The sequence below is a fragment of the Myripristis murdjan genome, chromosome 11, assembly GCF_902150065.1.
Source record: "Myripristis murdjan chromosome 11, fMyrMur1.1, whole genome shotgun sequence".
Lineage (NCBI taxonomy): Eukaryota > Metazoa > Chordata > Actinopteri > Holocentriformes > Holocentridae > Myripristis > Myripristis murdjan.
The window spans coordinates 28,738,167-28,765,364 of NC_043990.1; the positions used below are offsets into that span (position 1 = coordinate 28,738,167).

The 27,198-nt window shown below is 41.4% G+C and overlaps 1 protein-coding gene across 2 annotated transcripts in view; it reads right to left on the reverse strand.

The window, feature by feature from the left end:
- Positions 1 to 756: 756 nt before the first annotated feature.
- Positions 757 to 27,198, reverse strand: part of phf14 (PHD finger protein 14) — a 100,771-nt gene continuing 74,329 nt past the window's right edge. For both annotated transcript variants that reach the window (XM_030063323.1, XM_030063321.1), the window contains exons 17-18: positions 25,632 to 25,749; positions 757 to 2,364 (exon numbers count right to left, since the gene is read on the reverse strand). In XM_030063323.1, the coding sequence (XP_029919183.1) occupies positions 2,290 to 2,364; positions 25,632 to 25,749 (193 nt within the window). In that variant the 3' untranslated portion in view covers positions 757 to 2,289. The remainder of the gene's footprint in view (positions 2,365 to 25,631; positions 25,750 to 27,198) is intronic.

Consider the following 27,198-nt stretch of genomic DNA (forward strand, 5'->3'; position numbering starts at 1 on the left):
CACTGCAACTATTTTTTCAAGTATCTTACTAATGAATGGTATGTTTGATATTGGCCTATAGCTGCTTAGTGCATTACTATCTAGGTTAGGTTTCTTTAGTAAAGGTTTTACAACAGCTGTTTTGAACTCATCTGGGAAGATGCCAGTTTGAAGTGACATGTTTATAATTGCCAGGACATGACCTGATACACTGTTGAACACCCGTTTAATAAATGCTGTAGGTACTGGGTCAACACATGAGGTAGTGGAGTTGCATTCATTAACAGTCTTACAGAGCTCAGATAATGTTATGCTGTTGAATTTCCCCATGGTTGCATTGTTTTTGCAGAATTTTCTGAGATCACCTGCGTTTGCATTTGTGTATGGATTAACAGGAATAGTAGTTCTAATTGATGTTATTTTGTTATTGAAGAACAGTGCAAGTTCTTCACATCTGGATGCAGAGATCTGTGTATTGTAGTATTTCTTACTCCTCTCCAGCTGTTGTGTAGGACAGTAGTGGCTCTATCTTCCTCTCATTGTTACTGAGTGCTGGGTACTGGCTGGATGCTCCACATGCTAACTGTTAGCCTCCTGTCACTGAGCTGGACTTCCCCTTGGTGACAAATATGTTCTAATATGTGATATTTCAAATGCCTTTTGTCATTTTCATGTCTCACCAGTCAGGCATCCACACTGAAAAGGCTGAGAAGCTCTGCCTCAGAGAAGCTGATGCTCTGACGTCCACACACAGTATCAATAACAGAGAAACACTCGTGCAATTCACTGGATTTATTGGCACTTTAAGGGATAATTCCAGATTTAATATGAGAGTGTGATGGTTCTTTGGCCTGACAGTAGGTTTTGGTCCAGATAAAAGCAAAATACACATTTTGGTTCTCTGGTAATAGTCATGAGAGCAAAGTGTAATCACTGCTCAGATTCATGGAACAGTTTGATAGGCAGAGGTGAACACACTCCTCAGAGGGTAAACGCAGTTCTTCTGGCATTAAATATCACTACATAACGTTAAAGTATTTGATCGAGTGTTTGACTGCGTTTGATTTAAAAAGATCATTTGATCGTGAAAGCTGCTGCTGCTCATGAGGTGCTAAACTTTGCTGTGCGTCTGACGATTACCAGAGAAGCTTAACAAACTACTTGAACCGACCTGGACCGCTGCGAGGACAAAACACCATCTGGCTAAAAAAACACAGAGAGAGAGAGAGAGAGAGAAAGAAAAAACAGCCCAAAAGAAATTCTACTTTAACTTAAGTGTACAAACTCTGAGTTGACACATTTCCTGAAAGCTGCACAAACCCAATAAAGAAATCTACTGGCATGGAGCACTTAAACAGACTGTAAACCAAAGGCAAAGTGTTTTCTTTTCTGAAACAGGGAAACCACAACTCCTAGTTTGCACAATAGAGATGTAACTGCACTAAAATAAGTAAATACTCTAAATGACAGAAGGAAGCAGAGATTTTCTATCGTCGTGTGAGTAAGTAACACATCATGGACAGTAAGTATGCATAAAATATAAAAATAAAATCGTAAAAACTACAGCATCAATAGAAACAGATATCGGATAGATGAATTCATTTCAGCGGCTGGCCTGAGGCCGTGCTGTGAGTGTGCTTGGCGAGGAAAGAAAGTGTTACGTGGGCCTTGAACGAAAAATTCAACACCACTCTGGTAGCTTCATCTTGTAAACAGGACACTGAGGATACTGTGTGTGCACACTGTATGCTGATTATTAGTGTATGAAAATAGATTGCATGGAAAATGTCTGGTTGGACTCATAAATACATCAAGCAGTCGGCCGTTAACAGTCTGACACATCCAACCAAACACTTGCCGTGTGTTTATCTCTGCTGTAAAAGAACCACAGTGGTGCGTGCGCCCCTGGCAACAGAAATCTATCGCAGGGCCTGACAGGGTGGAAGATGTGGCTGAATACATCCATGTGCTGCTTCATGAGGATGGTTTGGGGGGTGGGGGGGGGGGTCAGTGTGTTGTCTCCAGCTTCTGTCCAGCCTTCTCCACTGAAAAGACGAGCTCTACCCTTACATCTAAACATACCACCTTTTACTTACAGTGTGTTCTACAGACACTGCTCCTCGGGCTGCTAAACTATGGTGAGCAGAAGCTAACTCAGTCGTCTGGCTGTCTAGAAACATCGAGACGGTGTGACACTAGTAGAAAGTTACATGTGCTATCGGAGTCTGAACGGAAATCCTGGAGCTGGAGGTGAAGTCGCAGACCACCGTGTTGTTTTGTTTCCTGTCGCTCGGGATTCGGTTTGGAGTCTCAGTTGGGAATCTCCTGCTCTGCCGCCTCCTCCTTGACAGAGTCGTCCTCCGCCGGCTGCTCCTCCTCTTCCTCCTGGAAAAACATCAAACATCATGTTGTCATCGAAACGAGGCAACGTGAGGCATGCCGTCTCCGACAAACCAAAAACAAAAGGGTGGCTGCTTTATCGCTTTCAACCAAGACGCAACAACTTGAAAACGATGGGAAGGAAGAACAAGTGCAGACATGCTTGGCAGCTGATAGGTTTTCTAAAAACTTTATAAAATGTCTTTATCAGTGCATCGAAAAAACCTCCACCAACACTGTGCAGCTGTCAAGACATGCCAGCTTCTTATAGCAGTCCTGCCTAAGTCCACTGGTGGAGGTAACAATGTGTTTGGAAGGCACGCCTTCATTAGGGTCTTGTGTAAATGTTATTGTACTGTTTTTCTCCCTCTCATGTAACCCTGATGAAGGTTTACTTTTTGACTCACTAATGTCAGCTCATGTTAGCTTTCAATTTTCCGGACTGACTGACCTTCATTTCTTAAAGTAATGATGGCCACTGGTTTTTCTTTAGTTAGCTGATTGGTTCTTGCCATAATATGAATTTTAACAGTTGTCCAATAGGGCTGTCAGCTGTGTAGTAACCTGACTTCTGCACAACACAACTGATGGTCCCAACCCCATTGATAAAGCAAGAAATTCCACTAATTAACCCTGATAAGGCACACCTGTGAAGTGAAAACCATTTCAGGTGACTACCTCTTGAAGCTCATCGAGAGAATGCCAAGAGTGTGCAAAGCAGTAATCAGAGCAAAGGGTGGCTATTTTGAAGAAACTAGAATATAAAACATGTTTTCAGTTATTTCTCCTTTTTTTGTTAAGTACATAACTCCACGTGTTCATTCATAGTTTTGATTCCTTCAGTTAGAATCTACAATGTAAATAGTTATGAAAATTAAGAAAACACATTGAATGAGAAGGTGTGTCCAAACTTTTGGCCTGTACTGTATATCTCAAATATGAACACAATATGGTGTTTACTTGGGTCCCTTCATATTTAGAAAACTTATACACTGACACTTATTGTTGTGGTTGGGTGGAAACCTTGTATTTCCAATTTTGGTGATTTTCATGCTTTAGCTTACTTTGAGCTCCACCACGGGTGCAGAAGGTTCAACAACCTCGGGATTATGAAACCTTTACAGAACTAATCCTATGAGCTGTAAAATGTGCAGTCGTCATCCTGGTGACAAGACTGTTTCCCCTGGTTTCTGAAAAGTTGGTATTATGGAGATGCATGGTTTTGGTTGGCCAGCGGCATTATGCACAATCTCAATTAGTGTTGCAAAATTCCCGGAATTTTCAAAGTCGGAAAATTTCCATGGGAATTTTTGGAAATTAACGGGAATAAATGGGAATAAACGGGAATTTTCAGGGAATTTTCGGGAATTTATATTCACTGCATTCACCTGGTCATACACATGTATACATAATACACATTTTGGTTTGTTATAAGCAGATATGCATGCAAACATGTTACATTATAATGAATTTCCAGGGAATTTTCGGGAATTTTCATAACTGGCAAATGACTTTTACATCGCTGTGGAGGAATTTTGGCCCACTCCTCTTTACAGAAATGTTTTAATTCAGCCAAATTGGAGGGTTTTTGAACATGAAAGGGCTGTTTAAGGTCATGCCACAGCATCTCAGTTGCTTTTAATTCTGGACTTTGACCAGGCCACTCCAAAACCTTCATTTTTTTTTTTTTTTTTTTTTTTTTGTTAAGCCGGTGGACTTGCTGGTGCATTTTAACCCAAGTGCGCTTGAGTTTGAGGTCACGAACTGATGGCTGACTTTTTTCCCCATTCACCTTAAGTTAACAACAACAAAAATGAACATTTCCAAATTTCCCAAGCTTAAATTTCCATGGAAACTTTTTTAAACACCTCATTCAAATGGATAACAAGAAAAAAAAAAAAAAAAAAAAAAAAGAGAAAAAAAACGAAAATTCCCAAAATTCCCGAGCTGAATATTCCTGGGAATTTTCGGAAAAATTGGAAAAAGAGTGAAAGCAAAAATCTCCTGAAAATTTCCAATAATCCAGAGTGAAAATTCCCACAGGAATCTTTGGAAACTTTCCGGGAAATTTAACAGAAACTTTCCACCCCTTTGCAACACTAATCTCAATGTACATGTACTGCACACACACACTCTTTGTGGTTCCTTTGAGCCAATCAGTGTCATTTTGATGCATCATTCCCCCAAATTTCATCAAAGTCTGACCTGTCGTTTGTGTGATAAACAGGCTGATCAGTACTTTCACAGCAGAGTCATTTACTGAATGGACAAATTTTAATAAACTATCGAGCAGAGTTCCCTCAAAATGTATTTTTCTGTGCTAAAACCAACAAAACGAAGGCACCCAGTGAGGCAGTGGGCAGCCCGGTCACGTCCACAGAACAGAGAGCAGAAGTGGTGGTGGGTGGAGCGAGGAGCCGGCTGATTTAGTAAAGCAGACAAAGTGAAAGTGACAGCAGAGAGAGCAGCAGCGGCGGCTAAACGACTCTGACAGATACAATTATCCCCCCCCCAAGAGGTTAATAAACACATCTACACACTATAATGTGCGATCACTAAGTTAGGATCACCGGCCCCACAACACTTGATGAATCTACATTCCCTCGGCGGGCCCCGGAGCCGCGCCACCTCATCTACAATTCTGATTCAGAGTGGGTGAAGCGAGCGCGGCCTCCACACCACACGGCTTTCTTCTGCCCTCCGTGTGATACACAGGGAGGCTTACACTCATATACAACCCTGATACCTGCCACAGTCTGTTCCCTGCCTACAGCACTTGTTGGGAAATCTATTTTGAAACAAAAGGAATCAATCACGTGCCATGCTTGCCCCGGCATGCCGATCTTTGGGGAAGCTATTTTTAAAAGCCCGCAGCGAGGCCCGACTGTGTGCTCGCTAATTAGAAAATGAGGCTTCGATAAGAGGAGTTTCATAGCGCATCTCTGCACAATGGATTCTGATGGGAAAATTTCACTTGCAGACTCATTAATTATTAGACAATCGGGCAAAAACACACAGCTCTACAGAAACTTTCCCCTCTAAAACATAACAACAATTAAAGGCCGGGAATAAGGCAATCTGTACAATCAGGAACATGCCAGAACCAGACTGACGCAGTTTAAAACAAAGTACTGATTCAGGATTTTAGGCACACGGATTCTTCAAGAGTGTGACTTCATTCTGGAAAAATTAGCGTTTTGCTACTTTCTTAGGCCATCAGGACTCAAATTCCAGCTTTGACTTTAACCTTTCAGTTTGCAGTATCCTCTCAGCCCCTCAGTGTACAAGCTGTCATACAGTAAGCCGCTGCGTCTAAATCTCAGCCCGTCTGAGGGAGAAAAGGCCCGTCATCCTGGGAATCAGATCATAAACAAAGCCTGTTACGGGGCTGCTGTGTTGTGACAGGGGGATGCCACGCTGCAATTAGAGACTGGGCTTTAAAAAGAAAGGCGCTGTAAACCTGGAAGCAGGCGGAACGCAGCGTGCAGCGTGATGAGAGCGATGTGCAAGATTTACAGCAGAAAACACGGCGAGCTCCGCAAATCCATTTGTTCCGACATTCTGTGCTCCACTGTTTGGAAACCTTGAAAATCAGTCAGCCACTGTTTTGAAAATCTAAACTTTAGCTGACCCATTCTCAATTCATGTCTAACGTCGTCTTCTTAAGTTTGAATCTGTTAATGGTTTTATCCATTTCCTCTTGACTTTTAAAGTTCTTATTTTAATACTTGATTTTAGCCTTTAATCTACAACCGTGTACATTTGTATTGAGAAGTCCTCTGCTATGATTATAAAGCACTTTGGGTCGACTCCTGTTGTTGCTGAATGTGCTGTAGAAATACAAGTGACTTGACTTGACTGGGGCATCTAGTCTCATGTAGTTCAGCAACATCTAGCAGGGAAAAACGGAGCCTTTGCACTGCAAAAACTCTAAATCTTACCAAGATTATTTGTCTTATTTCAAGTCAAAAGTGTCTTATTCCTAGTCAAAATATCTCATTACACTTAAAATAAGACATGATCACCTCAGAAGTAACTTGTTTTTAGACAATTGTCTCTTGTTTCAAGTGAAAATTTGCTTGAAACAAGTGAAAATTTGTTTGTATCATTTGCAAAATTTGTTTCTTGTTTCCAGCTAATTTTCACTTATTTCAAGTGAATTTTCACTTTTTCCACTGGAAAATGTTGCCAATGAAACAAGCAAATTTTCACTTGTTTTAAGTGAATTTTCACTTGAAACAAGTGACAACTGTCTAAAAACAATTTACTTCTGAGGTGATCATGTCTTATTTTAAGTGTAATGAGATATTTTGACTAGAAATAAGACAAATAATCTTGGTAAGATTTTGTGTTTTTGCAGTGTAGGTGCCCGGTGACCTGAGATGAGGAAGGTTCTCATGTCATCTGCAGTCTGTACTGTAAAGCGGAGGATAAACAGAGGTAGTTGGCTGTTAAGGCATCTCAAGAAACAGTTCATCACCGTCGGCTGTAATGCAGAGGACGCTCCATACATCATCTCTTCACCAACAGGAACCTTGTCTTCGTCTCTGGACCCATCGTGATATGCGCTCTCCCCGGCAGAAATATGTGTTACTTTTTCCTGAACTCGGGATACTTTCTTCTGCTTGCCCATAAGGCGTTATAAATCTCGCGGCGAGGTGACACCTCATGAACTCCACCGCCGTATACACTTGTGCCATCCACCAAATCTCCCTGACAAGCCTGCCAATTTTCCAATTACCTGTGGCGCCATCCGTTATCGGAAGACCAGTCAGCTCTTAAATGGGAAACAAGAGGGGAGGTGGGGCCAGCGCATGCTAACTATCTCATAAAGCCAGAGCTGCACCTCCAATGGCTCCCTCCTCTCCTGATTTAATGTCTGTCCCTGAGGAGAGGGGTGACACCCGTCCTCCTGGCCTCTCAGGGCTCTCAGAGTATTTCTCATGCCCCCTCCCTCCACCCCCCATCCCACCCACCCATCATCCCTGTTTCTGCCTGAGGGGAAGGAGATGGGCGTCTTGAGCGCGGCAGCTAGCAGCCAGTTGCTCCACCATGGCTGGCATTATCCTGCTGCCTGTGTGCCTGCAGAGCTCCCTCCAGTCTGGAGAGGAGGGGAGCGGCGGGGAGATGCACGGGGCAATCTTCATCTGTTTTTATGTTCTGGTTTCTTTGCCTTTCAGGGGAACGCTGTGGTAGAGCTGATACTAGAGCTGAAGATTGCCTTCCGTTAGGACCCACTCCTCATTTATCCGCCCTTATAGTCAGGCTTATGGAGTGAGTCTACAGAAATTGCCTCTGCAGCATGCAATTTAAGCTGTCAGAGAGATGGAGAAGACTGGCTGTTAATCATATTTGAAATACACATATCACCTGGGGAGTATGTGGGGAGTTGCGGGGGGATGTAATCCTTGTTAGAGAGTGCGCCTCACGCGCTGCGGTGGAGCAGTCTGCTGTTGCACATTAGAAGCCTTTAGCCCGGGTCCTTCATGTGTGACGGCATTACTATGCTGCATGCAAACATCGACTGACGCTCCTCACACATTCATCTAATTGCATCTAAATTCTGCTTTCTGAAAGTGGAAACGTTATTTTCACATTAAGGGTGAGGTAGATTGGCTTAGGGTTTGACTGATACAGATTTCTGAAGGTCAGAAGCTGATGCATTTTGTGTCAGTATACAACACACGTGACTGAAACTGAAATGCAGTTTGTGTTGAATCTGATGAAAACGTCTCATCAGGATCAGTTCAGGTTAAAGGCCTCTCATAGACAACCAGTGTAGCTCGGATCAAATAATAAAAATATATAATAGGACAATATGTGGCTTCTTACAAGACAGGTTTGATTTTCCAAGGCTTAAATATATTTTTTCTATATGTAATATTTTTTCTTGTCTGTGACCAACTTTTTGTTCGTTTTGCTCTCATTTTTGCATTCATTGGCTATAATGACCGTCACAGGCAAAATGAAACGAGCGCACCAACAAACCCATCAGCCCCCCCCGCCCCCGCCCCGCCCCCTCACCGCCTCCGTCCTGCCACGTTCAGAGCTGCAGATGTGTTTACAAGTCTAAGATCACGGATGAAACATATTGTACTTGGCAGCCCAACAGATAATTAGAGCATATACGCCCTCATATACTGCAATACACCATAATGAATACATATGTTAGTGTAGAGAAGATATCATTTGCATGAGAAGAATGAACGATTGAGATTTGCAGCATGTTTGAACAACCGGGGAGTACAGCCACACTCCTGCCTCATTGTGCCTGCTCCTCTTTACTAGCGGCAGACCACAGAGGTCGGTGTGTGTGGAGCTGAGTTTTGCGTCAGCGGCCCCTGACAGAGTGATATTTGCTTTGTGCAGAGCAGAGACGGGAAAGCCGCAAGGCAGAAGCTCCCCCTCCGATGGCCCCGAGGAGCTGAAGGGCTCTGGCATTGTGGGATATCTCCATCAATTCCCTCTGGGGAGAGAGAGAGAGAGAGGGGGAGAGGGGGAGGGAGAAGAGGAAAATGGGGGAGAGCGGGGCGGGTTTGCTTTCGCTACTCGCTTTCCATAGGCTGGCAGGCCCCATGGCGCTAACATATACATATATGATAATGAAATGCCACATTTTTCATTGTGAGTGTGGCTGTTTAAAGGGCAGGAGCAGAGCGCCCCCCCCCCCCTCTCTTGTGATGCAGAGAGAGAGAAGGAGAACACAGTCTGAGCTCTAGGTGGCAACAAAGACCGGTCCAGCATTAATGCTTTTCAGGTTGACATCCCAGTGCAATGCAACTGAAGTGAAGACAAAGTAACCCCCCCCTGCGAACACACACACACACACACACACGCAAACGCACGTATACACACACAGCTGCCAAGCACCCAACCACACACCTCATGCAATCAACCTCATAAACTTGGATTAAAATAATGCTGTAAAAGAATTTAAATTTACAACGCTGCATGTACTTTAAGAAGCTTTGGCTTCCTTTATCAAGTCTGCACAGTCCTCCAAAGAATTAGCTGCTAATTAGGATGACTTATTTACTTATCGTGTTTTCTGCTTTCATTGTATTTACTTGCGTGCGGGTCCGTGGTGCGCCGCGCGCTTACATAGCGTGGCAGCTGCTTTATTATGTCCTTCACCTTTGACGTTTCTTTTTTTTTCCACGTGGCTCGATGTGCCCGAGCAGAGATGATGATGTTTCATACATGTAAAAGCAGGACGACCATACATTTTTAGGCTGTTGTCTCCACCGGTGATGCGATACACACTCTGCACTGCACATCGCAGAGATCGCCTGTCAGTCAAAGCGTGTTTAGCATTACTTGCAATGCTGCAGCCAGAATTTCCTTTAGGGGAAATTAAAATCTGATTGCTGGATTTTCTGTTGAGGAAGTTTGAGTTTCTGTACGTGGTGCTTTTGTCTTTGTCTGTTTAGTCATAGTAGAGTGGAGTAGTTTTTATTTTGTTTTTCTTCCCCAGGGGGAAATTTGTTTTGCAGCCATAGTCACCCAAAAATGCACAGACTCAAAGCCACAGAAAAAAAAACAAAACAAAACAAAAAAAACAATTAAAACCTGAATTATAAAACATTAAGAAATCCAACTGCAGCAGGAGCAAAGGACTGTTTGGCTTTATTAGCTCTACATAGTGGAACTTTATAGTGAATAACAAAATAGACTCAATGAAAGACAGAAAATGGATGGAAAGTGGACATTAGCATTGTATCCACTGCAAAACGGCAAAGTTTCTAAAGACAGAACAAGCACTGATTTTGCTTTATGCATTCAGCATCCACATTCACCACAAAGCTAAGGCTGTGACAACATTTTTTTTTTTTATAGTTATCTTCAAATTGCACTGGTTGACCTTTAATCACTCTTTGTGTAAGCTGAGGCTGTCAGCTCTGAAAGTCCATGACCACCTCCTTGGATTTCTTTACATTGAAGTGGACAGAGTGGGCACACCGCAGGGTTCCCACTGCTTTACCGAAATCAGCTTCCAACATTTTTCAAGGACATATTCAATGTCTTATGCACGTTAGCTGTTGCTCATAGAGATTCATCTTAGAATGATTCGAAAGGAACAAAGCGGCCAAATTGCATGAAACTGACAATTACAAGTTGTCATCGTTGTTGATTGTTGTTCCCATTCTAACAACGTGCTAATAACATGAAATCGCATTGATCAAAGCGTTGACTTCATGAGTTTATGACCTGTTTGGGCTTCCGTACACATGACTGCAGCAGACAGGAACACAACAGCTGGGTATGAACGGGCGCTGAAACAGATCATCAGCGGTTAAAAAATGTGCAGTGTGAACTGAGAAAAAGATTTCAACCTGTAATCTCAGCTGAACTTCAGAATTTTCCAGGAGCTCACTAGTATTTCCAGGACCTTTTGTCAGTTTTTGCATTTTACGTGATTGGAAAACTACTCCAAGAATTTCCAGGTCTTCCTGTCCATGACTCCATGATAACAGTGTCATCAGCAAAGATGAGGATGTGTCTAGGGTCACTATTACTTTGACAGTCATTTGCATGCAAAACAAATGTCGTCAGTTTTAACACTGCAAGAGTGCGCACTACCATGGCGGCAGGTATTCTCCTTATTGATAAAAGAGGTTTACTGTCTGAGTCTGACCGCTTCCACCATTTTGGCACTACCACCTCCCTCTGCTCATTTGCATGTCCCATAAACAATTCATAAAAGCACATCGCTGTGCAAAACATTCCACCTGCTTTCAGACGATGATTCCAGTTCAAATTCAGCACTAGAGATGAATTCAAGTTGGGTCTTACTCCACATAAAAATTAATACATTGGAATTATGACTTTTTACTTAAAAACTAGACCCAAACTGAAACCAGTGTTTAATGATGTCCTAATACAGTCCTGCAACTACTACTAATGATACTACTACTAATAATAATATTACTAATACTAACACTAATACTAAATTCATATTATTAACTATGGTTCTTTAGTTGGCGTATTTATCAAATGCTACTCCCCAGATCACCTTGACTTGGCCTGGGCAGACATTGCTGGAGGATGATTTGCTGGAGGAGGAAAACCCCAGATGTGACAAAACCTCTTCTACACACATTTCTGCTGGTGAAAAATCTCGGCCTTCTCCCTCTTTCTGACTGTTTGCTTTCCACTGTGCTTCCACACATGGCTGATTATTAACGTGTTGATTCTCATTGGCTTTCGCCTGGGACACGTGACAGAAACGCCACGGTGATGTGATTCAGCTGCGCTAATCCGCACCACAGTAACTTTATGAGTCACCTCAAATTACCATGATGCTGTTAAGTTGTTTCCAGAGGAGTTTTATGAATACAGGCGATTGTGCAAAGACCAGCAAATATACAAGCTTTCATGAACCGAGTACAGGATGTGGAGTGTATTACCAAACCGTCTACAGTCATGGAATCTGGAGTTTGGTACAGACATCAGCTGTATGCCAAATTTCTTTTGGATTCTTTACATGGTGGGTGGTCATTTTGGCCTATTGGTTAAGGTTAAGGTTAGGGGGTTATGGGTAACTCTGATGCATGTAAGTAAATTAATTCATATAAAATACCCCCCCGTACAAGACTTTGGTTAATTAGAAAACAATAGAAGATTTCAATATAATTCAATGAAGCAATGCTGATTTTGGGGTGACAGGAGGATGGAAATATATGTACACCTCTTTCCTAAACCCCATTTTACTCCTTCCTGCTCTGAACGCATATGTTTGTCTCTGCATGTGTGTTTATGTGCAGGTCAATGAGTCTGTGTGTTTTTGGTTTCCTTGATGCGCACCGGCCTGATTCAAAGTTCCCGTTGCAATCTGAGAGATGACACAATCGCAGCCACTGGAAGGTTCACTGGCCCGTTCAGGCGGCGCGTTACGCGCTACATTTAACCACCTCTGCCCTCTGCGCTGCCGACGCACTTCTGGCTCCTCAGCTCCCACAAACCAGTCACCAGAAAGCACAATTAAATTTCATGACTGGGCATATTTGCGATTCCCATTTCGTTTATTACAAAGGGCATTCATTAATGCCCCCCCCCCCCCATTTTTTCCCCAAGAAACGGATTTCCATTTTAGTGAGGCGTGACTGATACTGAGGTGAACTTACCAGGCGACGCCTAATTTAATCAGAGGTAAAATGCACAAGCAGGTTTTTTTTATCGCCTCGTCTGATAAGACCAGATGCCTCCAAGCGGAGAATATATGGTGGGGTAGGGGGTTGGGGGTGGGAGGGGGAGCGACTTTCTCTCTGTTTCCAATTTGAAGCATTTAGAATAAAGCACTGAATCATAAATAGGTCTGAGTGCTCGGGCACTATGGGCAAATTGGCTGTGTATCTGTGCTATTACTCCTGAATGGAGCTGAGAAGACACAACATATCAAATAGAAAACAGCGAAAATGTCTCCTGAGCTGAAAATACATGTAGAGGAGACTTTGGTGAGGTTGGCTGGGGGATGACTGACTGATGGATGCATTTTATATGTGATAGTTGTGTGCATGATATCGATTTCCACTGGAGCTTTTATAATGAGCTGCTACTGGAGAGGATGTGTGCAGCTCCAGGTGGGGCGGTGTGTGTTGTGTGTAGGTGTGTGTGTGCGGAGTAGGGGGGCCGCTTCATAAATGGCTGCAGAGCCAGTGGAAAAGGCAGGCTCACAGGTAGTGGAGGAATGGAGACTTCAGCAGGCTGCAGTCTATGAAGCCTCTCCGTTGTGAGCGGGATGCTTTTCCCTGAAGCCCATTAGTGTGATTTATGGCATCAATGAGACGCACTCCACCGCAAAAGTGTTTTGTTAAACACTATGTGTCTGTGCGCTGAGTGTGTGTCTCAACACATGCTTGTACGGGCAAATCAGCACGGCCAAACCTACCCTAGATACATCATTATAACATTTTCCATATCCAATACAACAGGGCCGCTTATCTCATGCAACTGAAATGACTGTGTATATAACGCTGCTGTAACACAACTGAACAACAACCTGAACGAACTGAACCTGAACTGAACCACTTGTGCACTATAAAAAGGAAAATAACTACTACTTAAGCCCTGTTTGGACAGGATTACTTTCCCAAATGACGTTTGAGTGTTAATTACTAACATGGGATGTCTGTAATGTCATGTTCCTATGTGCATGGGATTACAATCTCTGGTAATTTCCCCTCATCATTACAGAGATGGGAGTGGCTACCTGATGCTGCAACGCCATCTCAGCAGCTTGTGGAATCTAGCTCTCTTCTCTGATTTATTTATTTATTCATTTATTTTTCTGTTCCTGTTTTCCTGCATTAATGAGACAATTATCTGAGAATTTTGAGAAACAATTAATGGAGAAAAATCAGTCCTGTTTTTCTGAGTAAATGAAATAATTATCTCAGAATTGTGAGAAAAGAGATTTGATGTAATAATAATAATAAAAAAAAAATTCTGGGCAGAAGATGTTTGATAGTGGGAAGATAGTGAAAACATCCATTAAACTCTGTACACAGGTTTTTCTGTTCAAACGGGAATAAATTTATCTGAGGAGATCTGTGAGTAACAAAAAACAGTAGGTAATTTGCTGTGTAATAAAAAACACAGACACAGTGGATTCATGCTGAGGTCCCTGTGCAAAGTAAATCCTGCCTGAATAGGGCTTGAAACATCAAACTATTAAAACCTGCACATACACCAACATCCTCCACTCCTATGTGCACTATACCTACTTTTATGTCTTAGTGGTAGTCTTAGCTAGTCATGTGTTTCCATGTCTCAAGTCCACTATCACTGGTCCATTATAATAAGTTGTGTGTGTCAGTTACTGTAAATATACACAGACGAGGGGGCAAAACTCCTCACACACTTACCTTGCAAATGCCAAAAAATCTCACAGTGTTTAATTATTTTGCCATTATTACTCTACTGACTGACCTCTGGTTAGTCTCCCCTCTCGCCTCGACCCTAGCTGCAGCACAGTGACTCAGCGTTCTCCAGGAACATCAAACATGAATGATCTATCCACCCAAACCAGGAGGATGCAGTTTTCATCTGTTTAAAAAAGAAGTCTCGGCTGACACGGCTTGGTATTTCTGCACCTGCTGCTCCTCGGTCTCAAATGATTACTGTTTGAGTGTACTCACAACTTGGGCAGCAAGTAATTTTACAATTAGCATGTAAGCTGGAGGGCATTTATTGGTCTGATGCAGTGTTTTTGTGTGTGTATTCATTTATTTATTCTTTGAAAAGCACCATGGGCAGTTCATTCACCTTTGTTCTTATTTATTTTGTTAGGTATGTTTGCTCCTCGTTTGGAAACCACCCAACCAGCCCTGCACAACGTTCTTGACTGTATCATCATCCGTGTTTTTGCAGACTTTTGCTGAAAATCTATGCAAGGAAGTCACATGAAGATTTTAAAAACAATATTTTGTATGTTTTGAAAGAGATAAATTTGAAAAAATATATATATTTCACGTGTGGATTAAGGATTAAGGCGGTTATTTTGATGAATATTAGGGAGGTGGGGGGATAATAACACATTTTTCAAAATAGGTTAACTATCCCTTTAAACAATATTCCTAATATGCTTTGTGTTTTAATCACAGCGGCACAGAATGATGTAAAGACAAAGGGCCTGTCATCAAACAGGTATCATTTTATGCTTGAAAGGGTTAATCATTTTATGTGGTAAACAGAAGCACATTGTCACTGTTGGGAGAAAACCTCTCTATAAATGTCCAATTGTCAAATTCACAAGAAAAACACAAGCTGCTTTTTTACCTAAACCACAGTGCATAGCACATTAGAGTTTATCCAGCAGGGTTTTCACAGCTTTTCATTAACACAAGGCTCGCAGGATTTTGTCAACACGTATTCCTTCAGTTGATGTACAAACATGAAAATCACCCAGGGCAGATAGAGTTGTCAAGTTTATATGGTAACACGATGAAGCTGAATTCAAATCAAAACAGCATTATAATTGAATACCTACTAAAGTTTGAATCATTTACACATAAGGTTGGAAAAAAATATGCATTAGAACTGCTATATTCAAATCTGGTAGGTTCACAACCAGAAATTTAGACCAAAGCTTTATTAAGTGTATTTATTAAAGTCCCGGCTCTAAAGAGGGTGCTATTAGACCACAGTATGGTTTGTGCTTACTCAGCAGGATCCAGGGGCTTGTGGGAATGTTATCTTGATGAAGGGCCTGTGCTGCTGCTGCTTGGTGTCTGCCACAGTGTTAATGGTCATAAAGTACTGAGGGGTCCGGAAAGTGGCTTCATGTACGCTCTCCGCTAAGAGGGTTATTAGAATGGAGCCAGGTCCAGAATAATGGACCACTGGGGCCACTGGGGAACCCAACAGCAATCACACACTCCTGTTTACTCCACAAATTGGCCCCTGAGAGGGGCATGGGCGTCTGTAGCGCCTAGTTAAAGTGATGGAGGTGACTCCTACCCATTGATTTTCCCTTCATCTTCAGCCTCCCGCCTGGCCACCCTTGACCATGTCCCGTGCTCCCTACAGGCTAGTTGAGCTGCCCCCACTTGCCTTTAAATCAGATTAAAGTGTCGTTAAACTTTGGCCTTGTCTTAAAGACAACAATCATTGATGAGGATATGATGCTTTCATGTGCTTGAATGAAAGCCTCAGCTGTAAGGCCAGCTGATCAGTGATGAAGACATGCAGACTCAAGAACGAAAAGCAGACACCAACAAATTGGAATCAAGTTCAGGAATTTATATTCATTTCATAAATGGGCCTTTCATACTGATGAAACCAATCGGATGGTTTGTGAAAAAAAAAAAAAATGACTTGAATATATAAACAATAAGGCAATAGGTTACGTTTTTCCACTCAGATAGACACCCATCAGATGACAAGATGTGAGGAAATGCTTTCCTCCCTGCCTCACTCTAAACACCATAACATCTGATGAGTAATGATGCCTATTTTTCTTTCAATTTACTCTATATAGTAAAGCCGCTGAAGTGTGACACTTCATTAAGTTAATTAGGCTAACTTAATTACAATGTTTCACAGGTCAAGCTGTGAAGTCTCTGATTGATGGCACTACTTGTAAAGGTAATCTTCCTCTGAATTGGGAACAGCATCAAAATGTACATTAACTGATACCCTGATAAAAACAATTACAGGACCATACCAGTGATTTGACATGCTTCTGCATGTCTACAAAATGTAGAACCTTCACGTTTCTGCTAATCTCTTCCCAAAGCAAGCAGTCATGATTTCAGAATTCTCCTATCATTTTCCTTCCTTTTCTCCAGCCTTTGGTTTCCATTCAATACACCATGATATGCAAATGAACTTTCAGAGACTTCAAACTTTCTTCACACCAGTATTCCATCACTGTAATAAAGTCGTCCACATTCGTTTTCCTAAAAGCAGCAGCACTGTTGTGCTTTGATGACCTGAAGTTGGGAGGAGTGAGACGGTTCCTCCACAGGAAAATAGTCCCCAGCAAATGTTTGCTTTCCATAGCCAGTTATCAGTTCTGTGGCTGATGAATGGTGATGACTTTGTTAGCAGCAGAAGCAGAATATTATAAGGTGGATGTTCCAAACAAAAATTCATAGTTTAAAATCAAAGGATTTTGATTATGTGTTGTGATCTTTCGTACTCCTGCATGATTTGTTGCGATAGTTTGCTGCGATGTAAATTGTGGGGAAATTCAAATATTCAAAGTCACTGGTAAATATGACTTACAGGATATCTCTATATATTCTATAGTCAAAAAAGGCAAACACTATCCTTAAACACATAACTTTTATCATATAAACATGGAGCTGAATACTCCAAGGTCACAGCAGAACTTCAAACACAAATGAAGTGTTTGCTTTTCTGAGGAGAGGGCCTACAGCTCTGAAGGAATTGAAGAAAACACCACACTTTCACGGACAGTAATTCCAACAGTCGCAAACCCTTTTGATGACAACAAGTCCAAAGTGTAGCTAAAGAAGTGCATCCCACACAAGTTCACAGCTGAGCACTTTAAACACTGCCTGAGCAACTTTAAGAGCTGTTGGCATTTCAAACCTTTTTTCCAGATCTTCTGGTCTGATTCACCATGGAGGCCAGCACGCCAGGCAGCGCCACGAGGGTGTAAATAAAGCCTTAAACAAGCACCCCTTGGCACGGTAACAGGCTTGAATTAAAGGCCATCCGTATATTACGGCAAGACTGTCACTTTATTACTGAAATCAATTCGGTGAGGGCCTGGGGTGACAGCGGGAAGGATGTGGCCTTGGTCAGTGAGAGGTTTATCTAAGCCAGGCAGGCTGAGAGAAACACAGCGTCTATAATGAACTCAAGCCTGTCTAATAAAGCCTTTTATTGCCCCTTCGCACAACAGAAACATGTCTGCAATGACACCGACATTCAGCTCCTGCATTTTCCCACAACACTGTAAACCAACAGCTCCTGCACAATTAATAATAGTCTACAAATGCTTTAATAATCTGAACAAATCACAGAGACAAATCATCTTCAAAAAGACATTTTGTTCTGAAAGAAGACTTCAGAGGCCTAATCCCATTTACTGTGACCTTTAGCTGGAAAGCAGAAGACGAGCACACATGAACGATGACAGATACCCTCTGTCTTAGGCTGCTATTACACCTACAGCGTGTTTTCTTTGGTTTGAACAAGAGAGAAAACTAACCAAAGTGCTGCAAAGCTTTATCCTGTGTTGTCTGAGATTTGTGTACAGATTCCAATCCCCGTAAATTTATTTGAGTATTTGAGTATGATGACAAACGCCTATCACTCCCAAAGCCATGTTCTTCCTTAGACTAACCAGTATTTATATGTGATTAACCTACAAAACTTTTAGATTCTATACACACACACAAAAAATGCAATGTTTCAGTCAGTGACCTTTGTCAGGATGTAAGACTGACACAGTGATATAAACAACATGGCCCAGCCAATCAAACGATCAGACATGGACCCACAGCAATGTGTATTTCACCATGCAAAATCAGACTGGATGTCAAACAGCTGATGCTGAAACTTACCGTCATTTGCGTGGTAAATGTCATTTTTTTTTTTTTTTTTTAAAGGAAGTTTTGCAAATTCCTGCAATGCACAGGACGGCCTCCTTTCTAAATGTTACCTGTCTGAATATTAAATCATAGGGCAGGTACTGTCCATGCTATCGCCATTATGGATATTGGATGTTACCGATTCACATACTGATACATGATAGACGCACACACACAATGCTGCCTGCAATATTTTTATAATATTTCTGTAGTTACTCTACCTCTACTGCCTCCGCAACAGCCTGCCAGCCTGGCTGTAGCTAGTGAACGCAAAGGTGTTCCTCTTCTTGAACAATGCCCTCCTGGGTGCACTGTGCTGATTATGGTATAGCGCCACAGTGGCATAAGCCAGTATTGCATTTAAATAAGAAAATTCTGTCACAGTGGTCATTGCTATGAGCCAAATCTACTTACAAACAGTTGATAATGCATTGATAAGCCTCTTGTAACCTTGCGCATAATGCAAACAACAACAATACTACTACTAGTACTACTAGTACTACTACTACTACTACTACTACTACTACCACCACTAACAATAATAAAAATAATGATGATAATAATCGAGACAAAAGAGCTCTGGTATCAGACTCAGCGTTGACTAATACCCAAAGCCAAGGTATTGGAATTGAATCAGAACTGAAAAAACTGGACTGGTGCCTCCCTAATTTGATGCAAATCTCTTAGCCTTTGTCTTCCAGTGCAAGGACACAAACGGGATCTGATCACCAAACAAGAGATGTAGCCGTAACTGTGGTCAGCCTCACGTACACTGCAAGAAACTGTGTGCGGCTTCCCATGCACCTTTTCCCTCAGATGTCTTACATCTTCCACTCAGATAAGAGCGGTGGCTGCAGGGAGCTTCGACAAATCACTTCCTGTACTGTTCTTTTGTGCCAGGCTGTCAGAGCAGAAGGCTGACCACCCACTATCTCCTCTAGCACCTGAATCTCAGTCACAACGGTCAGGTAGTATTCTGCACTTAACGTTGGCATTTAAGAAACATTCTCCCCCCACAGGCAAAAACGGTGCGTGGCTTGGCATTTAAAAGCAGATAATAAAACTTTCCTTAAATACAGCTCTCATCTCAGAGTGCTTTTTAGATGCCCTGAGTGGAGTCAATTATCTCCCCACACTTGCTGCTATTACCGAGACACTCTGAGCACCTTGCGCCTTAAAAGGTCTGTGCACCATGCTTTTTCAAAAATGTCACATTCTTAACTGCCTCTCAGAAAATTTAGACCCTGTAATATTAGAAATGGTTTAGACTTGTCGTTTCTTTCATCCATTTGTTGCCTAAACATGCCTCCTCGATGTGCTGGATGAACTGAAATCGAATAGTGAAAATAGTCTTTCACCACAAACCGTTTACCCAATATAGTATATCTATATAAACTGGGCCTTCCACGGGAGAGAAAAGACACAGATTGATATAACCAACTGTTAGAATAAGCTTGCAGCGAGCCAGCTTGCTAAACGGGATGGAGTAAAAGAGTTGGCGCTAATTTGTCACGTCAACACGCCGCAGCGTTATTCCACTGTCACCGGCGAAATGTCACTCGGCTTCTAGGGCAGAGAGATCCGAAGCCCCAAGGTTTTAGAGCTTGATGTAAAAACGTGGGAGGAGGAGGAGGAGGAGGAGGAGGAGGAGGATGAGGAGGAGGACGGGAGCAACTTCACAGGGACAAGATACTCCAGAGGCAATGACACACTCCCTAATGTCTGAGAGCTGGTAGAACGAGGGAAACAAGACAGGCGGTTGAGGAGGGAGAGAGAAGAGAGAGAGACTGTTTGAAAGCTCACGTCTCTAGTGTTACTATATGTTGACAGAAGCACAACATGCAAAAATGTTAGTAAATTATTGTAAATGAACGTGACTCAAGGGAAGAATAATGTTAATCAATACAGGGATCTGAATGCTGATAGCAGTATTCAGTATTTCCCCCAGAGTTTTATTCACTGTGCAGTGCCTGTGAGCACTCTAAATATTCTTTACACAATATTAAATGCAGGATAATAATAGAAATATATGGATACTGGATGTATGGAATCCAAGAAGAAAGCTGAATTACCATCAAATCAGGCACAACCTGTGTGGCACTGATCAATACCTAATAAAAACAAACTGAGCACATCCATTAAGTCAGACATGTATGACACAGACTTTATGCAGGATTTTTAATTAAATGCGAATATCGGCTTGGTATACTGGTCCAACATGAGTCAAGGTGTAATGTAAAAAAAAAGAAAAAAGAAAAAAGAAAGAAAAACAGGGGAATTAGGAGCTCTGCGTGGGTTTTCTAGCAGGCAAACAAGAATTAGTCCCCATTTGGAGAGGGCTGGACTGTCAGCAGCCAGGTTTTTAAATCATACTTAGCCATGTCATTATAAAGGCTTTGGAAGATTTTTTTTTTTCTTTTCCAGTGGAACAGGATCTTTTTTTAAGTTCGCCGGTCATATTCTACACAGGATGTTTATTTAAAAATTTAAAAAGGAGACAAACTGGTGGATGAGGGTATACTGGCTGGCGGGCTGTAAATCTATCTCCATCCACCTTTTTGCATATTTTGCTGTAACGGATAAAAGCGCTTGATGGAAATGGCAAGTGTTGAATAAAATGGCGCCAGCAAACGGTGACAAAATACCTCGCTGCTCACTTAAGGCGGATAAATATTTTAGTCAGTAACAAGGAATGTGATGGCTTGCAAATGGAAATGCATTTGTCAAATATGCGCCAGGATATGTGCGTGGGATTTAATCACATGACCTCTGGCTGTCACGGTGGATGGGGGGTCACGTCGACGGCTACAAGTGGACAAATGAAGAAATCAACATATTTGACTCTTACATCCAAAGCAATGGAACGGCGACATCAGACTGGAAGAATTTCTTTGCAAAACCTGAATACATGTAAATTCCTACTGTGGTAAATCCTGTGTATTTCTCATGTACACATTCACACACACACACACACACACACACACACACACTTTCTTGCACTTTTTTTGCCCCGACACACCAAGGCAAATTCCTCTTCCTTTTCCTTTTAAAACCTCCTGGGAAATAAACCTGATTCTGACTCTGAGATGTCATGCACCTTAATTTGCCTAATTCTTTTGCAGCATTTAGTTATTCGCTTGCAGTTCATTTGTATGTTTTATGGCAACATGACTGGTGTGTGTGTGTGTGTGTGTGTGCACGTTCCATAGGATGTCCACTGCAGCTTTGTTTGTTTGTGGCCGTGTCGCGATGCGTCGGCCGGGCCCTGATTAAACTGGACTGGACCCGGTGCTCCTCTGGGAGGGTCTGCTCTCTCTCTTCAGGCGGCCAGTAAGCACATTAAAAAAGCTAAGTCTTGTTTAATCCCAGTGTCCTCCTCCCCCTCCTCCCCCGCCTTCACCTACCGCTGTTAAAAGCTCCTTTTTATGCCTCTCCAGCAGCAGCCCTTCCTCCGTCGCTGCTGCTTGCAACACTACAGTTCTCACAAATTAACAGTGGGTGACCAATTTAAACCTTTCTTCTCTCCCTCTGACTTATAATAGCCCTATTTACGAGACACATATTGTAGATGTAGTGTACAATATGGGCTGTAATGTCACAACTAGCCAGCTTGGGAACTAAATTTGAAAAGCACAACGCTCTGCATCTCTAAATATATGATTTTAAAAGTTATGTTTTCTGCTTTATCTTTGGGGAACATTGTACTAGTTCATGGCATTCATGAAAACAATTCTCCAAAGTGCTCTTTGTACTCTGGTGGCACCAAATAACCGCACCGAGACACCTGAAAATGCAGCTTCTGTCTTTTTTGAGCACAGTTCATTAGGAGTGATGCTGTAATGTGAGCCAACTTCAGGAAAACAATAGTAAAACACAAGGTTTGATGGGTAAAATGCTGACATGTGATAGCCAGCAGTCCCTCAGGGAAAGCCTTGCGTAACAAAATGAAGCAAAATGCAGCCTAGCTTCATATTCAGCTATTTCTGTTTTTTTTTTTTTTTGGTTCTTAACTGAACATCAGAGAAAAGCAATTCCTGTACTGTGCTCATGCTAAGTTGCAGTTCCAGTGACTAGAATCAGATTTGCTGTTGGCTCTAACCTGGCAGGATGATCAGCTTACCAAAATGACCTACCTGTGTATGGAGTAGAGTGTGGATAAAAAAATTCAGAAATGATGTTCGGGTTCAGCCACGTCGGTGTTATTTTAGAGAAACTCTAGTGTAAAATAAGTAAAAATGATGGACCTACTGTCTGTTCTGGGAAACTTTCTGTATGGTGCTGGAGTTTACATGATGCCGCTGAAGGCAACACGTAGGCGGTAAATGTAACCTAGCCATGGAGGACAAGCAAATCCTCAGGTTCGGGTTGAGTTGAGTTTGAACCCCCCCCAAAAAAAAGAATGCCTCGGGTTCGGGTCAGGTTTGATAACTATACTCTCATCTCAGGTCGGGAATGGACAAAAATATGCAGCCTGATCAAACCTGACTTATTTAGAAATACATAAATAAATGAAGAAATTAACAAACCTCTTGAAGAAACTGAGAAATGAGTGAATGAGTAAATAAATGAATAAATAAATAAACTGCATAAAGAAAAAAATACATGAATGAATAAGTAAACAAATGCATAAAACGCACAAAGAACTGAAATCTATGAATATAAATGATCTCATTCCAAATTATTTATTGTGTACTTTATTGCTACTTCTGGATGTATCTCTCATTTTCCAGCGGGGTGTGGTACATTATGAGGATGTCAATCAAAACTGTATGGATTGTTACTGATTAATAATTGGCTGATCATTTCACAGCATCTAGTAGACAGAAATGCATCAGCCAATCACAAATCAACCAAGTGTTTGATTGACAGGTGAAAATAAATTTCACTCCAAGATGAACCCTGCTGGAAAATAAATTCTATTATACAAAATAAATGAATGAATTAATTAATAATAACATAAAAGATGGTAAATTATATACACATTTATAGATTTATTTTCAATTTTTTTTTCATGTTTGGTCCCCATACATGAGTCCAAATATCTTTCGTTTACAGCCCAAGTTTGCTTGATATTGGGCGATATAAGGATAAATGAACTGAATAACAAAATGCAACAAATTGAACTTTCCTGCTGTGGGTCAGACAAAAGAAAACACTAAAAAAAGGAAAACCATGGCTGAAATCCCACCATTAAAAGCAGGTAAGCATTCAAATGTCTTTCGATAAACGGGAAAATATAGGCATTATTCATTGTCCCGTCGTGCAGCTAATGCAGCCCCTGCCTTTCCCACAGCAGCAATAACCAGCAGCTTAACACGAGGAATTCTGCTGCCCACCATCTAACATTCAAAGTGAGCTTTAACCTTTTCATTTTCCTCATATTTTAATGCATTACTCCCGTGATGCAGCGTTTCCAGTATGGCTTTTATGTTTCACTTACTCCATGCCAACATCAATTAACCCCCATTTTCCACATAGATAGAGCCTGGCAGGACAGACTGCCCTTTTCTGGAGAAATAGAAATGGGGATACATTTATCTAATTAATTAGGTTCAGAAACAGCCGAATGTTACCTTTGATTGCAGTGTAATTCAATAAAAAAAAACTTGAAAAAGTTCTGCTGGTGCACTTTTTTTTTTTTTTTTTAAATGAAAATGGAATCCTGCTTGTTATGCGGCATTTGGCAAAGCGTTGACATTATCTTTTTTTCATCCAGTCACAGTAGGACGCTGTCACGTGTTGTCAGGTCACTGTGTTAGATTTGTGATTTCGAGGCATTTTCCACTCAGAAAGAGACACACAAATACAGCTGGAACTGTGGGGATTGAGGACAGAGGCTTTCTAACTTTTCCATGTTCCAAATGCCCAAGTTGACTTTCATTAAGCAACCCACCACCATTTGAGGTCATGTTGTGCTATAGAGATTGTTTTTCACTTGGTTTCTTACAAACACACACACACACACACACACACACACACACATAAATGTATGTGTGTGTGTGTGTGTGTGTACAGTAATCGTGGCTGAAGGGCTTTTCAGGCTGGTGAAGCAGCAGGGTACTGAGGTTACTGACTGAAATCATTTGGCACTGAACATACATTGGTCTGCACTAAAGTCAAATCCATGTCAATATGCTGTCAGAAATAAAGCTGAAATGACGTCTGTTGTCATCTATAGCTGCACTTTCAAAAGCTGTTATCCATTCACCATGCTGTAATATTACAATGACATTTTTGTGCCTCTGCTCAAGCACTGTATAGTCCTGTCATTCATTACATTTTTTCCCTGTAATATATGGCATTTTTTAAATGTAATTTTCAATATATAATTGTAACACTAATAAATATCAATGAATTGAGTGGTGTTCATTTTATGTAAATTTTCAGCAAGAATTCTTCTTCTTAAGAAAAATCTGGTCAAATTCTGGGTTTTAGTATTTTTTGAACTAATCCTCTGTGGTTGTTTCTTGTCATTTTCTTGCTTTTTTATTTTGCAGTCATTCTGTGGTCATTTTCTTGTAATTTCTTTGTAAATATATATTTCTGATAGAAATCAAGTGAATTTTGTCAGTGATTTTCTGACCGCTACAGGGTGTGTTTTTTTTTGTTTGTTTGTTTGTTTTAAATGAGGCACACATTTTACTGCAAGGCTCCTGTTGGATGACTTGGGTTACTTTATCTGAGCTTCCACTTAAAAAATGTGGTGACACTGCAGACTGTCAGCTACAAGGTAAGCTTTGAATAAATTTTCTCTCACGGCATTGCTGATTGATGAGGCACATTCAGTTTGAGAAAAGCTTTGAACGAAGCTGAAGTGGCAAGGGGGAGGAAGTAGGAGGACAGAGGGAGAGCTTATCCCCCGATACAGAATTTTAGAAAGCTCAAACCAGGAAATAACAGCAGAATGACAACAATTACAGTACAGTGGAAAGAGACCTGCAATGACTCACATTGCAAGGGCTCATTTAACTACAAGAGAATGCACATAATATTGCTTAACATATAGCAGCAATGTAAAAATTAACTGTGCTAATCCTGATGATTACTGTATTCCAAGAAAACACTGATCATTAGAGGAAAAATCCCCCATGAGATAAGATGTAAGGCTCAGTTAATATGAGATGCCAACTCCAACTCCAACTCCATCCTGCACACGCCCTCCATCGCTTTCTCAGAAACACACACACACACCCAGACAAACACACTCACCTTGGAGGAAGATGTGTCACACTCCTGGCAGATCCAGCCATATCCCGTCTGTTTGGGGGATTTCTTCAGGGGCGGGTCCAGACACCCAAAGTGATAGCAGAGCCGGCACTCGTCACACCTGAGGCAGAGGCAGGGCAGATATTACACCTCATGCATGCGTGTGTCTGTGCATGTGTCTGTGTGTGTGTGTGTACGTCTCAGGCTCATGTCCCATAAATAAGGCGACCCTCTTCTCCCGGTGATGAGCCTGACTCAGTGGGGAATGATGGACGATGAAAAGGCCGCTAGTTGTCAGTCATGGGATTTTGTTTTTATTTTAATATAGTCAGAAGCACCTCTATTCACTGTATCCTAAAGAGGACTGCCTCTGTTTCCGTGAGCAAAGCAACAAGGGTCAGATGACACAATTCAAATAGGAATTGTTTGGATTATTGTCTCATATGATTTCCTTCACTATCATGGATTAAGTGATGCCTTAAAAAAAGCCAATTTTCTTGTGCTAAATTAGCCCAAAATACATTTATTTGGGATTTTTGGGTTTAAAAATCTATGGAAATTACACTTTTTTGTTAAACCAGATTTGAAATCCAGGACATTTCCATGGAAATATAAAATTGCAAAAAAAAAAGAAAAAGAAATTAGATTGCTAAAGAATGTATTCACTATACTGTTAACCTACAAGATGAACTGAAAGAGATGGGATCCGATTTTCATGAGATATTCTGAAAACAATGAAAACGAAATATGTTGGTCCCTCAAAGATGAAGTATGAATCAGTGATGTTTGCTGAGTACAAGCAAATGATTAAAAAAAAAAAAAGTTATTAAAAATTTATACCGACTTTCATATAAATTTCCTGAATTCACAGTCCAACTTGATATAAATTGCTGCGTTAATTTTAGACAATACAGAAACTGTTTTGAACTACTTTTAGACTTGAAACTGTGTGAAAATGTTCTTGTACATCCATGACATCCACCTCCAGTAAAGAATAGCATTTCATTATACAGCTGCCTTAAATACATGGGTATACCTGCACAAGTAAAACAAGACATGCACCTGTGACTGCAGCAGAACTAGACAAGAGTTTTCTTTTAATCATTTATGAGCCTTGACTGCCCTTCAACAAGCTCTCCCTCTCCAACAAACACACACACACACACACACACACACACACACACACACACGCGCCACGATTAGACCCAATTATGTCCTAATCAATGAAGGAGATTCAGATTCTTCAATGAAAATCTGATAAAGACGATAACAGCCAGGGAGGTCAATCTGTTCCCTCTCTCTATTCATCTCCATTACGGGGCGAGGAAGGGCAGCATGGTGTGTTTCAAGAGAGGGAAACGAATGAAACGAAGACACAACAGAACCAGAACAAGGACAAGGATATCTGCAGAGAGCTGGAAATAAATGAAGCAAAATTGCACTTTGGTAGAGCGTTGGGTGGTATAGTTGAAGCGATATGAGTCCACATGGTGGTGAAATCTCCTCATTAGTTACTCCATGCTCCCCTGGGCTGCTAATCCACAATAATGCATTTCTATCTCACCATTCA